Here is a 17,780-nt window from a genome sequence, read left to right as displayed (position 1 = left end):
GCCATATAACAGAGATGGTAATTGATTGTTATTGTCATGTTATATGTCACACCAGAGGCAGACACTGTTGTGGTAAACGTCACGCCCATCATGCCTGTTTTATTTCCGCAATGCCGGCATGCTGTCTAAAATTACACACTGGAGCAACATGATGTTGCTGCTGTTTGATTCTGTGAAAAAAATGCAGAGCTCAGTAAAGAAGAAACTTTGTAGCAGCTTTATGGCATGATCGAGACATTTTGACTTGTAGCAAAGAAAGCACAGTTCCAAGTATTAACAGTAAAGGGACAGTTTACCTTTTACCTGTAGTGTTATTTATCAATTGTTTTGAGTGAGTTGCTGAATATTTTAGATACTGGCTTTAGAGATGTCTTCCTTATCCCCCTATAATGGAGCTAGATGGCACTGTGGTGCTCAAGGTGCCAAAAAATACACTCAACAGCAATATCTCTTTCCAAAAAATCATGACCCGGTTACTTGAGATAATTCACTGACCTTGTTGTGAGCAGTTTCATGTAGGAATTATTTTTCCCCGCCTAAAGTGTGCAGACAGATTTAGTTATATCCTTGTCACTTTTAGAGATGTATGTAAGTGTTCTTACGAGCTGCAAAAAGTATGCAACAGCTGCTATTGTTCTCAGTGTGTGAGTCTGTTGTAGTTAGAAATAAGGGCTCTTGTTTACTTTGCCAGGTGTCTGTGTTACTCTGTTTATCTGTGCACAGATTTTGTCAGTCCTAGTTCAAAGATGGGGGTTATCCCAGCAATGGCACCAGAAGTAAGGGGTAGGAAGCAAGGAAGGGGCAATTGCCTTCCACCTCACACCCGTGGCCCACATTCATTTTAAAAGATGGATTGCTGCATCTTCGCTCGAGAAATACCCTCACAAGATGATCTGTATGGTTTTTTTGTAACTTTGGACAGAGCTAGGCTATCATTTCATGGCTGTACATACGTGGAATTGGTTACTCAAGATAATCCACAGACCTTGTTGTGAGCCGTTTCATGTAGGAACTATTTTCTTTCTACCTCACAGAAGGCAGCGTACATCTACTGCTACCTCCTCCAGCACCAGTGACCTAGCACTCGTCCATGAGTTGATGCACGCTGCCTTCTGCACAGTAAAATGGTTGGCACGTGTAGTTTGGTAGAAAGAAAATAGTTCCTACATGAAACTGCTAACAGCAAGGTCTGAGGATTATCTTGAGTAATTGGGTCATGATTTCTGGAAAGAGACGATGCTGTTGGGATTTTCATGTATTTTTGAGCACCACTCTATATTGGAGAGACATGTCTACAGCCGATATCTCCAACACTCTGCAACTCACACCAAAACTATCAAGAATAATAAATAGTACTACAGGTTTGAGGAAAAATATGAAGTTTTTATTTTAGGGTGTACTGTCCCTTTAACATTTTTCAGTTTAAGGGTGCCAGTAAGCATTGTAAGCCATGTGCAACGTCACCATTTTTCATGAAATTAACTGTAATTGTGTTTTTTCTTCTATGATCTTTATGTCACATGAAAAAAGGCCCATAGATTTAAGTCTTGTCATGCAGAAAACAACAGATAAAGTGACAGTTTACAGCCGAGAGCAGTCGTGGGAGGATCACAAAGATACTTTTACATATATTCAGCAAATGTGCACTTTATCTTCCATCTGAGTATTTCGTAATGTTCGACCCAGCCTCCTCCTCTCCTCCTCCTGACCACACGTCTTTGTCAGTCTGTCTGTCTCTCTCTCTCTTTCAGCAAACCTGACAGGCAAAACATTTGCCACGATCCTCCAACGAGATGACAGCTGCTGCCGTCCTGTTTTCCCTTTAAAATAGGGCACAATGTGTTCACAAAGACGAGATAGGAACTGGCTTTGTGCTGCAAGGACAAATAACTATCATGCACACCACAGACAAGCAGAGTGAGCACTGGAGGTATACAGCAAAAAATCAAAACATGCTGCAGCAGAAGGGCTGTCAGGAGGTTTTTAAGAGCTTTTAACGTTGTTTTCTTGCCTTTTTTTTCAAACACGTTGGTCATTACTCTTGCCCTATATGCAGCTGCCATGCTTAATTCATATAATTAATGAATGTATTTGACAGGTTAATGCAGGCCTATCAAGGAAATCAGATTAGGAGAGCGTGAGTGCCTAACGCAGTGAGTGACATGTAACAAGATCTCCCCGCTGATACCAACAGAGAGAGGCGGGGCTGCGTTCAAAATACCAGGAAAAACAAACTGCTAGTGAGCACACACACACACACACACACACACACTGACTTTTAGATTCCCTTCCAGGCCATTTATTTTTAGATCATCAGTGAGGCAAATATAAACTCTATATTTTTGTTGAGCTTTTATATAAATGGAAAAAGCTCTCATCTGAGGCTGTAAATAGACACACTGATCACAGTGTTTTTCGATGTTTACACATCAAAGGATCTCGTCTTATCAAATGGAAAACATCATTCAGCAGGAATCCAGCTCTACAGCATCAGATCAGACAACATTTTTATCTCAAACTTTCCTTATTCATGTGTTATGTAAGAGATATTTATAGTGTTTGTGTTTGGTGTACTGGTCCTTTACCGATAACGAGGATGACTTTGGGTCGCGGTCTGGATGGATCAAACACCTCGTACTCCTCGATGAGCTCCGCCGTCTCCGACAAGTCTGAGTCGCTCTCGATGGAAAACTGGCTGATGGGGGGGAGACGGTCATAACGTCTGTAGGGGAAATTGGGACTGTCGGGCAACACTGTCACACACACAGACACACACACACAGAAAGATAAAGATGAGAATCAATATGTCTGCTTTTCTTTGGTTCATTGATGAAGAAGTATTTTTTTCCAGAGCCTGAACTTCACCATTAAAATATCTCAAATGTCCTAATTACCTGTCAGTCAGTTTAAAGGGGAACTACACCAATTTTCAAAATTCATATGTAATTGCTACAGTGTAAGACAGTCCAAAAATATTAGTAAACATGAAGAACTCTCCCAAATAAAATAACTGGAGTGTTAAAACTCAAATTTGTGATGTCATAGGGTATTAGGTTTGGAGCATTTTTGTGCAGTTTGAAAGGAGCTTAAGGAGCATCTCCAGATGCAAGAGCTACAATTTAGTCAAAATGAATCCTTCATTCACCAAGTTCGATGTAAAAAAACATGCCGTTATTCCTCACTGTCTCTCTCTGCCTGCTGGCCGCCGGCTGTTTACAGTCCTGTAACTTCTCCCTCCACCACTAGGTGTCATGGTGTCTTTCAGCTCAGCTGCCTGTTCCACCAGTAGATACCAGAGACTGGTGGTGCATGCTGTGCACTACATACAGTGAATTTAATAGAAAGAGGAGCACCTGCATTTATGACAGTATTAAAAAAATATAGCTTTTGGATTTCTAAATACCCTGGTATCCTGTAATACCGTGATAAAAGCCTTCTCCAGACTTAACACCCCATAACATCTCAAGCTCAACACTTACTTCTCTGGTTTTTGGTTTTAAGAGAGAGTAGCTCATGTTCACAAATACTGATTGAACTGTCCTAAGTGGTCATGGAAATAACATTGAAATCTATAACTGAAAATGAGCCAAATTGGATAAACTGGCACATTCACGGAAATGTCTCTTAATGTGCACTGTCCCTTTAATCTCAAACTGTAATTTTCGTGGTGTTCCCCTTTAAAAGTGCACGTCACATTATTTCATGCGCTCCAAATCCCATTTCAGAACAAAAAAAGTCATGCCCGTTTTAACAATCAAACGGTAAATCTGAAATAAAACTGTCTTCAATGCTTCATCCAGTTTGGTAATTATACAGCTGTCTCAGCTGATGAAAGCATTGATTATAACACTTTTACTCAACACAGAAGTCATTACTGAATGCTGTTCCAAGTGAGCAGAGCTGCTATAACTGTCTTGCAGAAGCAATATTGACTCTTTGCACTGTATTATGAGCATGAGAATTGTACTGACTGTGCATTACAATGACAATACATGCACTTGAGATAGATCTAGACGTTCAGCTGAATCTGAAGGGAACAGAGATGCTAATTTGCACAGTTTAGCACAACACACAGAGGGCTGCAAATTACAACTAACTCCTGAATCTAAAGGCTTACTTATGCCCTTTAAACATTTATAATACACTGAGGTCAAGATGGGAGTATTTTAGGCGGTGAGGGCAGCTTGTCCTTCCAGCAAACATTTTAAAAACATGGCAGATTTGAGCTTAAGCTTTCAGCCAAGAGGGGAACAGTGGGACACGGGAATCTCTATCCCTGATTAGGCTGCAGTTCCCGGCAGCTACACGCTGCAGCTGGCAAAGTTTTCAGGCATCTTTACCGACATATTAAGAGGAGTGAGATAAATCTGAATTTCTCGAAGCAGTCCGCCTTGGACACTTCTTGACTTTCCAGATTTTTTTTCTACCAAAAAAATATCTGTTTATGCTTGCATAAACAAAGTAAAGTAAGTGATGCTCCTCTCTTCCATGTTGTGGTCATGGTAGTTCCTGTGAACATTGCTGCCACGCGCTTCATCAAACAAAGACATGATTATATGAATTTATAATAAAGCTAAAGAAACCATGCATGTGCAAAATGTCATTAGCATATGAGAGCAGTAGGATGCAAATTCAAAATAAGTTTTGCATCTTCCTGCAGTGACTGGAAACAACAGCTGGAATCTATATAAACGGACCTGTGTCCCTGTGCATGTAAATGATTAACAACATCTCTCTTTGACCCTTTGAAAACTGAGCAAATCGGCTTGATTTCTTTCAAAAACATGGGAGGAGGGCAACCAATGAGCAACTTGTCAAGGAATGACCAAAGAATTAGCAAAACATTAGTAAAAAACATACAAGATTACCCAGAAAAAAAGTGTTAAAAATTAAAAACGTGTATTCTGTAATGTGCTTTGAATATATAATTCTAATGATCATAAATATAGTTTCCCTATTTTTTGTGATAATTTTCTAATATTTGTCTAACTCTATCCTTTTTTGAAACATTAAATTTCAGTCTATTTTCTCGTCAATTTGCTCATTGAATTTTCCCATGTTTTTGAAGAGAATTAAACCTTTTTGCTCAGGTTTCAAAGGTTTAAATACTTGTGAAAGGTGTCTAAATGCAGCAAGAAAGGTATCTGAAGAAAAACAGATGTGCATCAAAGGGTTAACTGCGGGGCAACAGGTCTGCGAAGGCAGCACATGTTCTCGGCTGAGATCTGCACTCTGGGTCCTGTTTTCGTTGGTTTGACAGATTTGGAGGCAGCAGCAGTGGTTGCATCTAAACTTTGGGATGTGTTTGTGGGCGTGCTGGTGTCTCAGCAAACGCTCCCGGCACTTTTTTGTAAACAACATCCATCTGAGAGTGTCGATGCACGCAGCTGTGCTTCACACTGTAGCTGCAGAAAGAAAGCCTCCCATCTCCCCACACTCGAAAAGTCTTCTACAGCTAAGAGTTAACGGGGCTCATGAGGGTACAGTGGTACAGTACAGATGTCAACATCCGCTCCTGTTCAAACGTGATTATGAGTGTGTAGGAGAGGAAGATGCTCTGCTGCCAGCATCCTTGGAAAGAAGTCAAAAAATATATATGCTGGCTCTTAGCAGCAAAGAGGTTGTGCAAAAAAAAAAACCAGTATACTGGAATACATGTTGTATGTTGTATAAACGATGCCCTTAAACTTCTTGCGAAATTACATATCTATCATTTAAAACAAACTAAATCAGGAAATCTTAACATTTAAAGGGATACTCAGTTTTTATAAGTGGGGTTATAAAAGGTATTTATTTTTAGACAGTATATTACAACCAGTAGATGTCAGTCGGCGTGGCCCCAGTTTGGTCGCACCTAAAACAAAATCATTTTAAGTGTAGGCTAATATTTAGAGTCACAGCAGCCGCATACATGTTTCTCTCTAGGATTTTAGGACATTTCTTGTATTTTAGGATGTTTCGAGGATTCTAGGGACATTTTTCGGATTTTAAGACTTTTATCTGATTTCAGGACATTTCTAGGATTTTGGGAAGTTTCTAGGATTTTAGAAAGTTTCCAGAATTTTAGGACATTTCTCAGATCTTTGGACAGTTCTTGGATTTTAGGATGTTTTTAGGATTCTAGAGATGCATCTCGAATTTCAAGACATTTCTCAGATTTTAAGACATTTCTAGGATTTCTGCACATTTCTAGGGTTTTAGGACATTTCTTGAATTTTAGGATGCTTTGAGGATTCTAGGGACATTTTTCAGATTTTAAGACGTTTATCTGATTTCAGGACATTTCTTGGATTTTAGGACTTTTCCAGGATTTTGGGACATTTCTCAGATCTTTGGACAGTTTGGGATTTTAGGATGTTTCTAGGATTCTAGAGATTCTTCTTGGATTTCAAGATGTTTCTCAGATTTTAGAACATTTGTGGGATTTTGGGCGTTTTTAGGATTTTAGGACGTTTCTAAGATTTTAGCACATTTCTAGGATTCTAGGGATGTTTTTTGGATGTTGATACATTGCTCTGATTTAAAGATTTTTCTTAGCTTTTAGGACATTTCTACGATTTGGGGAGGTTTGCAGGATTTTAGGATGTGTCTAGAATTTCAGTACATTTCTAGGATTCTAGGACATTTCTAGGATTCTAGGAAATTTCTACAATTTTTGGACATTTCTAGGATTTTCGGAGGTTTTTAGGTTTTTAGGACATTAGGGGCTTAGCTGTGTTGCAGGGGATCTTCAGTGGCACTTTTGCATAAACAAGCTCTATTTTGATGCTGTTTTATGCACTCTACCTTATGTATACTAAAAGTGCAAAAGAAATTCCCACTGTGAACCACTTTATTTTTGTCGTGAACCAGAAAACTCCAAATTATTGTTGATGAATTTCCTGTCAATTGATTAATAATTTAACATTCCCTTATTCTTTCAGCTCTAATGTGTTTTTCTGTACTGTACAACCAGCATCCACCGCTCACCATTTCTGAAGAGGGACCTGCGTGACTGGCCACCGTTGAGAGGGGGAAGTGACTTCTTCTCCTGGCCTACAAAGGTATCCCACCGCACCTTGTCTGGCCCTCCGAGCTCCCTGGCTTTCTTCAGACAGCCCTCCAAGTAGTCGATGGGGTCGTCGGGCCGGTAGTACATCAAACCTGTCAGCAGGCTCTGGAGAAAACAATGGAGGCGGATGTGATGAGGTACAGAGAGAAAGTAAAGAGGGAGGGGATGTGTGTGTTCTGGCATCACTACATCTTTGTTATGATGTGCTGCGGTGGTGGAGAGCAGCTCACGTTTTAATGAGGTGAAGTTTTGAAGCGCAGATCTTGGTTGCCTTGCTTTGGCTCCACCGTGGGGGAAACAAAAAACATCTAATTTTGTCAGAAGCCCATGAAATTGGACTCAGGTCATCTGGGTTTATTTGCTGGACTGTTATTATTGTCGGGGAGGGACGCCAACCTCTGTGATTAATGTGAGAATGGACTCCACGCCAAAAAACACAAGTCAAGTGTATGTTTGTGTGACATTTGTCCCCGACGACCCTGAACGATTTAAAACAATGCCCTCCTCTGGGACTTCCTCCTTCATCATCCCCACCCTCCTCACTCACGACTCCCTTCGCCAGCAGCAGCTTGAAAACACAAAGCTGCTCCAAACTGAAAACAATGAGATGTACTCATTTGGCTGATTGATAATAATACACTTTCAAAGCAGTAAGAATTACAGTGCAGTGATGATGATGATGATGATGATGTGTCACTTTGCCGCTTAGTGTAATTTGAACGGGCCGTAAATAAACAAGCAGTGATTGCTTGCATACATTAGCTGAACTGCAGTTGGGATTGAGTCTAATTAAGAGGATGAGCCAATTTACTTTCCCCTCAGGAAAATGAACAATACTTCATTATTATACTTCTGTCTATGCTGCTTAATAGAGACTTCATACTTATCTTTATTGGCGTTTATAGCCTGTTTTACCTTTTTAGGTATAATATTCCTACAGAGAATTCATTAATTTTTCATGTTTTTGCACCTTCTCATAAAGTATTTTTGTGTCTGTCTGCCACTAGCTATCACTACCACTACCACGGGTCAACATTGAGGGGACACACATGGGGTTTGGGGTCCTCTACCAAAAATCTTTGAGCTTCAAACACTTATTTATTTTTTGCATTACAGTAAACTGTGTTACATATGGTATTTGGAGATCCTCGGCCAGTAAATTTTGAGAATCATACACTGCTGTAATTTTATCAAAACAGAAGCCCTATGCTTTTTTTTTTTTTTTTTGGTATAAATGCACATGCATGGCTCAGCTCAACATTGGGTGGACATATATGGGTTTTGCAATACAATAACACAACAATACAATACAATAACATTTTCAGCTTTAAACACCATTTTTTTTGCATTCTGTTCATTTTTTCTGCATCAATTTAAGGTGTAATTTTATCAAAATAAAAGTCCTCTGCTACTCTCAGATTTTTACAGGTGGGGGCAAATGTACATGCATGGCTCGGGGTGGGTGGGTGGGGGCGTTCATGTGCTCTTAATATTAAGGAAGCCGTGTCCCCTGTGTCCCACCTGAAATCTACCGATGAACATGAGCATATAGCTAATACTTCTTTATGTACCATATGATCTAATTCTCTTCTGCAATAACGATATTATGGATTTTTAATGTTTTTCTTTATTTTGTTTTTTAAATTTTTCATTGTATACATTTATGTTATTATATCCATCTGAATGAATATACTACTACTACTACTACTACTACTACTACTACTACTACTAATAATAATAATAGTAACAATATTAATTCATCTCAAATTTTGCAAAGGAGAGGAGGACAGCAGTGGCATCGTTAGGCCTATAGGCGGCCCAGGCTTCAGTCCTGAGTGTTTTATAAACAGCCCCACATCTAAATATACAGGCTATATATTTCTTATTATTCAGAATGGACCTGAATCTAATAATCTGTTCTACTTGAATAAATGTACTTCATTACGTTACATCACTTTTAAGATAAATACAATTTTTTCTCTGGTTGCTGCTCCAGTTTTAGCGTTTCTGTATTATTGCAATCTGTTGCACATGAATGCATCTGCACATTGTTTTCACATATTAGTTTCTGCATATCACAGCGCAATGAGATTTATTTGAAATTTTAAAGCTCTCACTCAGCATTGTATGATTTATTCCAGAGCTGGTTGGCCATCTTTAACCTTTCGAAGGCTCAGTCACTGGTTCTTGCTCATTTATGAAGCCATAAATTCCCTTCTCACATTTGCAGTGGACTGAACACAGATCTGATTGTAGCTTCGGTCTGAGATCTCAATATTGAGTCTCGGTGTCTGTTCCTGGTGAATGGACTGAGCTGGGGAGGAGAGCTTTTATGTGCTCTGCTCCCTCACTTGGGCGTGAACCTTCAAAAAGATATAAAACCACAAAAACTGGTCTCTGCCTGATTTTAAAGCTCACAAGAACAACAGTGGATGAACTGGTTGGTACTTGTCAGGCATGTTTCAATATTTTGACATGTTACTGTATATCTTCTATGTTTTTTTTTTTGTGGTTGTTGTCCATAACTTTTCTTATGCAGCAATCATGGCCAGGTCTCCCATTAAAAAAGAGCTCAGTGATCTCAACGGGACTTACCTGGTTAAACATGGATTAAATGAAAAAACAAACATGCATTTAACTATTTTTCCAACTCCAATCAATAAATGATGTCCTGAATGATAGTTAGTATTCTGCAATCAACATGAATTACAAATACTAATATTTCTTTCTTCTCACAATTCATAATAAAAGAGAAATATAATATAAATTAATAATAATAATAATAATAATAATAATATAAAAAGAAATATGGAAAAGAAAAATGTGAGGGAAGGATCCCATTGGACCCCCTTGGAAGATCTGGGCTAAGCCTCTGATGTCTTTGAATTGTGGAAACGCCCCTGGTGAGGGACAAATGCACATATTCTAAATCTTTAGGGCTGAACACAAGGTGTAATATATGAATAAGTGGCTAATATTGATTTAGCAATATTATTTGTATGTATTATATGTTTTTCTCTGCAAGTCACATTACTCATTTTCATTTTTCAGCATAATTGAATGCTATTTTTAGCTAAGAACATCTTAATTAATTATTATATAATAATTATAAGAATTCGTGTCAAATTTTGCAGAGGGCGGGAGTCTGTTTGCTTTAATTACCGTTTGACTCCTGTGATTACATATTACGAAATAAACAGTTTTAGTTAGTAGTTTTTAAAAGATTAATCAGTGGGGTTTCTCTTTCAAATCACTATTTTAATCAATAATGCTTTCACAGACGCGCGTGTTCGCACCTCCATCACCAGTAACGAGATGTACTTATCGCGCAGAGATCTTAGCCTTCCTTCACCGATGAGTCTTTGTTTTTAAAAATGACAAATCATCTCATCCCCACGAAGCTCACACCATTTCTCACCTCAAATAGTTGAGGTATCTCCCGCCGCGCGAGGTACTCCTTGGCATCGTTGGTATTCATTTCCAGTCGGATTTCCTGTGAAATCACAACTTGTCCGGAGCGTGTTTTGCGTCTTCAGATGTGTCCGTGCCGTCGGGTAATCTCTCTGGTGAACAGCCGAGCTCCGCGCAGTTTCCCCTCAGCGCATTTTGCCTCGCGTGCGGACTTTACAACTGGATTCCTGCAGGCGATGCCACCGCGCCACCTTCCTCCTCCTCGGTGATGCGGGTGCGTGGCTCGTCCTCCTACCGCGCGCCGCTTCCAGCAGCACGCACCATGTGTGCCCTGACGTTGGCACAGAGGTTGCGCGCTGTGCCAAATAACGCACGCGCCGCCTCTGTTTGGCGTATTAAGCACGGTTACTGTCAGCCCAGAAACTTGGTGGCGATATTGATACAAAACGGACTAATAATGATAGACGTGGACATTGGTGTAGATTTTGGGGGGCACGCAAGGGGACATCCGCCTAAATATTTGAAACATGCATGTCTTTAAGGCTCACAGAAACAGTGACTTCTTTTAACTTCTTCTTTTAACTTCTTATTTTTATGTGATGTTGTCTTTTTTATTTTTTATTTCTTTTACCTTTTTAATTTATGTTTAAATCTATAACAACCACTAACATATAACCAGAGATCTGGACCACCAAAACTGCAGTTTATTTCTGCTGTAAAGTTGGGCATTTTAACGTGGAGGTCAATGGGGACTGTCTCTGTTTTGTAGACAGCCTCAAGTGGACATTTGAGGAACTGAAGTTTTGGCACTTTCACACTGGCTTCATTTTTCAACCCCAGAAACTGCCACCTGACAGCGAGAATGGACCGTATACTCCGAACATTGCCTGGTTTCTCTCAGTGTTTTCTCCAACATCTTTCCCAATCCATCGTCAGACTTTATACCCAATGACATCACAAATGTGAGCTTTTGGACTTCAGGTTTTGAATTTGGGAGAATTGTTTATGTTTACCGATATATTTGGACTGTATTGGACCACGGGAATAACTGATTTTTTTTTAATGGTTGAGGTTCCCTTTTAACCCTTTTAAACCTGGAGCGACATTACTTTTCTCGTGCTGCTTTCAGATTTCCCTCACAAGTATTTTAAGCTGTGAACCTGGAGCAGATTAGTGTGATTTCTTTTAAAAACACGAAGAAAAAATGGAATAAGCAACTTGGTATAAAAAAGCTCCACAAATTGCAAGGAATAAGTACATATAGGGGATTTTTTAAAAGAAAAAAAAGCTAGGAAGCTAGAGAAAACTGTAATTATAACTGTTATAATTAAGTATTTAAAATTATGTTGCTGTGTTATTAGAATTTTCAAACAGTTTCCAAATCTTGATTGCTTTTTTTTTCACCTTTTTTTTCTTTCCTTTTTCAGGTAATTTTCTTGTACTATTTTACTAATTCTTCTTTGGTTGCTCATTACCTTTTTCTAATTGTATTTTTTTTTTTTTAAAGAAATCAAGCCAATTTGCCCAAGTTTCAAATGGTCATGTTTTGGTAACTCCTCCCTGAGAAATAAATGCAACATAGGATGGCAACCCCAAATATTTCCCTGCGGGAGTCACAGACAAACTAAAACAATGAAACCCTTCAGTGCGGCTAAATATAGCTGGATCTATGTGTTTGCCTGCAGGTCACCACTTCAGTTGCATAACGACGTATATCTTTAGTTTGGGTCATGCATGTAAGCAAACAGTTCAAAAGTTGAATTCCACTGCATCAACCCTTTTTTAGGCAACACAGGAATAGGCCGCTGGTTTGTCCTGCTGGATTTGATCCTTATAGGCCGCTAATCCGCTTGACAACTGGACAGCTGACTGTAAGTCTCCTTGTTGGTTATATCAGAGAACAACTTTAGGGACTGAGAGATCCAACAAACACTATCAGTGATGGCTGTTGGTGCATAGAGATACTTATTTGCCTTTTATTTTTTAAACGAAAATGTACTTTTGTTGAATTGATAGATACAAAAGTGAGTTTTAAAAAGGACATTCTTGTATGTCTTTTTGATATCGTTGAGTGTACTCGAAATGGACATTTTGTCAGTTTTGATGCAATAGTTTAAATAATAAATGTCAACAATTGTACTTCATGTGCAGACAATTGAAGATTTTCAACCAACTTTTTTTTAGTTTTATATTTTTTACTTGGAGTAAAGTAACTCAATTACATGTAACACAGTTAATGCAATGGCTTTAGTTTTGCTAAAAGTAAAACAAAAATCTTTGCAATAATACAAAATATTTCTTTCTAGTTATATAAAATTTTGGCTCATGCCAAGCTAAAAATATGAATTAGTGAAAGGATTGTTTCAAGCAGAAATCATGACTTATTTATTTAAATGTGCATTGGCTTAATTTAGATTTTTACATTTTTTTATTTAACTGTACCTGAAAATCTTAGTTTGTTCAAACTTTTCATTTGGGGGAAAAAATAAAAAAAAACATGTAAAAAGCTGATGCAGTTTTTTAAAACTTTCATCCAAAGTCTCACATTTTTCAGTGTAGAAATTTATGATCTCTATCTGAATAACATTTCATGCGCGGCCATGAATCACTGCTGAGGACAAAACAGCCTGACAGGGAAATGCTAATTTATGGATTGAAAATGGAATAATGATTAGATTTATACAACAAGAACTGTTTTGTTGGAGAGCTGCCCTTGTCTTTTTTTTCATTTCCTAATAAGATGCATGAGGGGGGCATTACTATGATGAGAAAGAGAACGATGCTGCAGGTCAAAAAACAGCAGAAATAAGAGTTGTTTGGAGGATTGAAGTGGATGCCAGACCTGTAAAGGCGCTCTGCTGGTGTGTCAAAACTGGTACTTGTTGCATTTTTTCCGACCTTCTGCTCGCTGCAGTGCAACGTTACATTAGAATTACTTGAAGGGTTTGTTTTTTTCATTTTCATTGCTCCACCTTTTACTGCAGGGCTCCCAGAGGCTTCTTCAGCAATAACATCACATGCATTTTGACATCTGCTGCCTGTGATATACATGTCACCTCTCATTACGAAGACCCTCACCAATGAACTGGAGAGGGCATTTAAATATGAAGCTGTCAGCATCACTTGATGTCTAATCTGCTTTTTTTTCTTCATAAAACCGAATAATGATTCGCTGAATTAAACATGCAGTCATTTGTGTAGCCCCTTAAGTGTTTTACTTAAAAAAGAAATGCCACATAATGCAAAACCAAGAAACCCAGAGGCAACACCAAACAAAACATAAAACCACAATGAAACATGCAGAAATAAAACATGATTCAACCCCTAAATGGTGAGCAACAAGGGAAAAAAAGACTATCCCCTCCTTTTTTGTTACGAAAAGTTCACAAGCTGCGTCATATGATAACCACATTCTTCTAGTAGTCACTCCCAGCAATCTCATCAGCACTTATCCACCAATATGAAGTGAATTATAACAATTAAAATGTTATATTATTCCACATTTTTTACAAAGAAATTGCAGATCACAAGAAAAAAGGCTTTCATTCATAAATTATGTTCAATTTTGCATTTTAATTAACATTTTTGTTATTCAAAAGAAATCGAAAGGACTCTAACTGATCAAGACTCATAGCACTTCATGACCCAAAAATAGCAAAAGAAATAGTAAAAAGTTGAAAAAAACCCACATGAAATTGGCAGAAAAGAAAATAAACAAAAACAAACAAGCAAAAAACTTGGAAAAATGTTCATAATTCTGTAACATATTTCTAAAAATATAATAATGAATTATAATTTTGGTTTTCTGCAGTATTTGTTATTATTTCTTACCAAGTTGCTTATTGCCTTTTATTTCTCATATTTTTGAAAGAAATTAAACAAATTGTTGCACAAATAAAGTGCTGTTGGTTTTAAATGGTTTAAAAACTTATATGAAATGCCTTCCCCGATTTGCACCACTCCCTCCCATCTCTTAAATAGTGAACAGTCCCTTAATATTTAGTACTTGTCAGTGACATCTGTACATAGAAACGGTGTACCAGCTCATGACACATCTTGGCATATGACTCAGAGGCAGAGCAGCCCACTGAGACCTCCACATGCCCTTTTCCTACCAGTTAAAAATGAATGTTTTTTAGATAGATTGTAGATGTTTTGTTACACCTGTTCAGAAAAGCGATTACAAGGAAATGGCTCCAGCCCGATGCCCCATCAGTAGAGAACTGGTATGATATAATTCATGAAATTTTTGAAATGGAAATAATGACCTTTTAAAATAGGCTTCAGAATTCTTCAGTTTGAATATGATTCAACCCTCTGTTTTTACTTCTATTCATTTATCTCAAACTCATAACACCCATGTTTATTTTTTTTCTTATATTTTTATTTTTATCTTTTGTTTTTATGTTGTTGTTTTAAAACTCTTTAAATGTAAAAATTACTCTGTGAAGTTACCTAATTAGAGGTGACTGTATAATAACTTTTGTGTAGCAAAACCAAATAAACAACAACAAAAAAAAAAGTTATTTTGGTCTACCCACTGAAGGTTTTATTGTGAAATCTCCTCAACCGGAAGTACTCCCTGGGCGGAGCCACCGGTTTTCACTTCCTGGATGTGCACAGCTGACAGTGCTGCACGATGAAAATACTCACTTTATTGAGCCTTTTTTGCACCTATTTATCAGCAAACAGCTTAAATATCGAAGTGAGTGTTTATTCTTTCGTACACATCAATGAATATCGCGCAAAGTCGCTCGTTTCATTTTGAATTTTATCCGAAACGCCGTTAATGTTAGCTTCCTGTGCTAGCATGCTAGCCAGTGAGTCTGGAGTCGAAACTAGATATTAAAAAATACATTAATTTATCAATTTTCCTCCACTTCTTTCTTAGGACAGCGCGGGGCAGTTCTTTAGCAGCGGTCACACTAACAACTGGGCTGTACTGGTGAGTTTTTATTCATTTAAAGGACATATTTAGCTTGAGTTCATGCTAACTGATGGTGTGCATCATCACATAGGTGTGTACATCCAGATTCTGGTTCAACTACCGACATGTGGCCAACACTCTGTCCGTGTACAGGAGTGTCAAGAGGCTGGGCATCCCTGACAGGTAACCGGGGTACAGTGTTTGTCCTTATTGTGTCATCTGTAGATATTTACCTTGTGGTCATAAAACCCTTTGAAACCTGGTTGACATCACCTTTCTTGCCTTTTTTGACCCTTTGAGACCTTAAAAACTGGTCTGATTTTTTTCAAAAACATGGTAAAAAGAGGGAAATGACCAACTTTGTAAGACAGGTCCCAAAATTAGCAAAAAAAAAAAAAAAGTAAAAGGTGACAAGAAAATTATCTTAGTATTAGCCTTAATAAAAAGGTGAAAAAATTATCAAGAAAACACCTATATATCATTTTAATAATTTCATATTTAAAATTATGTTAGAAAAAATATTAAAAAAACAGATATTAAAAAAATGTATCATATGCACTTTAGATGATTTTCTTTGTTTCTGTTTTCCCTTTTTGCTTATTTTATTAGGTTATTTTCTTAAACATTTGGTTTGTTATGTTTTTCGTTTTTCCTTCTTTTTTGAAAAAAAAAAAAAAAACCAACAAATCTGTGGCCCATATCTTTTTTAAGCTGATGTTACCTTCTCCCTATGTTTTTGAAAGAAATTAAATCAAGTTGCTCTGGTTTCGAAGGGTTAATTAAGAGGTACAGATAGGCAAGTTTGGTGTTATAGCACATTTCAGGGCAATTTTTAAATGCTCTATACTAAACATTAGAAGCATAGAGACTTTGTGCAAAACAAACGCATCATAGAAGGAGATATAATGTAATTGTAAACTCAATTGAAGAGTTAGAGAATCCAAAATAAAAACAAGCAAATAAAGAGGGGTGTACTGTTTGGCACATTGTGCCCACTTTCATCTTCCTTTTTGTGATCATTTTGTTCATGCATATGGAATACATTTAGGAAAGATTGCATATTTTTGTTAAATCTTTTCATGGTATTTCATCTCATAATGTCGCACTGATCATCTGTTTGACAATACAAGTGCAGCATTTGTTCCTTTACTTGTTTTCTAATTATTTTGAATGTCATTTTCTCTTTTCTCAGCCACATAGTTCTCATGCTGGCTGATGACATGGCCTGTAACCACAGAAACCCCAAACCCGCCACAGTGTTCAGCCACAAGAACATGGAGCTGAATGTGTACGGTGACGACGTGGAGGTGGATTACCGAGGATATGAGGTCAGTTCACGTTTACACACACCGCCGTTTGTCTCTCTTCATTCTGTAAAAAATAAGTGAAAAATGCATCTTTTTAGCACCAGCGTTTGTATGGTCATGAAGAATTTTCTTGCTTGACATTTAGCCAAAACAAGGATCAGAGAGCATATTACCCCAAATATAGCTTTACTTTACTGGCTCCCAGTATTTTAAGGTTCTTTTAATCGTTTTTAAATGGAAGGGGCCAACAAATTATCGATTTTTACCCCAATGGCTAGACTTTAACCAACATATTCCCTGTTAAAATTTTCCAGTTTACAGTGTGTGCATTTGTATATCATGTGCCCATTTCAAGTGGAAACAGACAACTTTTCCCCTCCAAGTCTTTGCAAGTGGACAAACGCATCATTTTATTTTTAATCAGAGCCTAGCAACAACACAGGACATACTAAATTTTGTTTCCCACAGTCACTTCAGTTGTACAGATGATATTAACTGCAAATAACACACACTGATACTCTTTGGTAACTGGGGATAGCTGCCGATAGCTATCAGGAAAATCGAAAGTGCTCTTTTCTGTCTTTGTGCTGTTAATCGAGCCTTCATTGTCCTGGGGGATCGTACCTGGTGGCAGACTGAATTACGTAGTGGAAGCGAGGCTTGTAGGGAATCTAAATGTCAGTGGTGTCATTATTCCACAGCCATTACATTGTGCTGTCAACATTTACTTTTTAATGCTAAGTTGTCTGTTTTCATTTTAATGGAAAAGACATCGGTAAAGGGGTGTGTGGACATGATAGTTTTAGCTGACATGGGTGACCCGTATATGTTGCCAGTTGTGCAGCACTGATGGTGTCCCATCCAACGTTTCACCTGTTTTCTAAAAACAGAGTACGATATCACTTTGTAGGCAGATGTTTAAAGGTGTAGTAGAGAATTGGAGAGTGCTGTGCTCAACACAGTTTGTCCAGTGTTTGCTCTGTCTGTTTAGCAGGAAATGACTTGATATCATCTGAATTCTCAAATAGAGGAGATCCCAAGTGTTTTGTTTGTTACGCCGAGGCACAGCCTCAGTGCCGTATCC

General features: G+C 38.0%; 2 protein-coding genes across 2 annotated transcripts in view; one reads left to right on the top strand and one right to left on the bottom strand.

Annotated features, from left to right (window-relative positions):
• ak5 (adenylate kinase 5) overlaps positions 1-10,794 on the bottom strand; it is a 90,367-nt gene extending 79,573 nt beyond the window's left edge. Inside the window, exons 1-3 of the mRNA XM_042496988.1 lie at positions 10,470-10,794; positions 6,970-7,156; positions 2,586-2,753 (exon numbers count right to left, since the gene is read on the bottom strand). Coding sequence (XP_042352922.1) covers positions 2,586-2,753; positions 6,970-7,156; positions 10,470-10,529 — 415 coding nt within the window. The 5' untranslated portion in view covers positions 10,530-10,794. The remainder of the gene's footprint in view (positions 1-2,585; positions 2,754-6,969; positions 7,157-10,469) is intronic.
• A 4,269-nt stretch (positions 10,795-15,063) lies between these two features.
• pigk (phosphatidylinositol glycan anchor biosynthesis, class K) overlaps positions 15,064-17,780 on the top strand; it is a 37,772-nt gene continuing 35,055 nt past the window's right edge. Inside the window, exons 1-4 of the mRNA XM_042497803.1 lie at positions 15,064-15,167; positions 15,354-15,407; positions 15,481-15,572; positions 16,582-16,717. Coding sequence (XP_042353737.1) covers positions 15,102-15,167; positions 15,354-15,407; positions 15,481-15,572; positions 16,582-16,717 — 348 coding nt within the window. The 5' untranslated portion in view covers positions 15,064-15,101. The remainder of the gene's footprint in view (positions 15,168-15,353; positions 15,408-15,480; positions 15,573-16,581; positions 16,718-17,780) is intronic.

Source organism: Plectropomus leopardus, chromosome 12, assembly GCF_008729295.1.
Source record: "Plectropomus leopardus isolate mb chromosome 12, YSFRI_Pleo_2.0, whole genome shotgun sequence".
In the NCBI taxonomy this organism is placed as follows: domain Eukaryota; kingdom Metazoa; phylum Chordata; class Actinopteri; order Perciformes; family Serranidae; genus Plectropomus; species Plectropomus leopardus.
The sequence above is the reverse complement of the archived record's forward strand: the minus strand, read 5'-3'. Positions and strand labels throughout refer to the sequence as shown.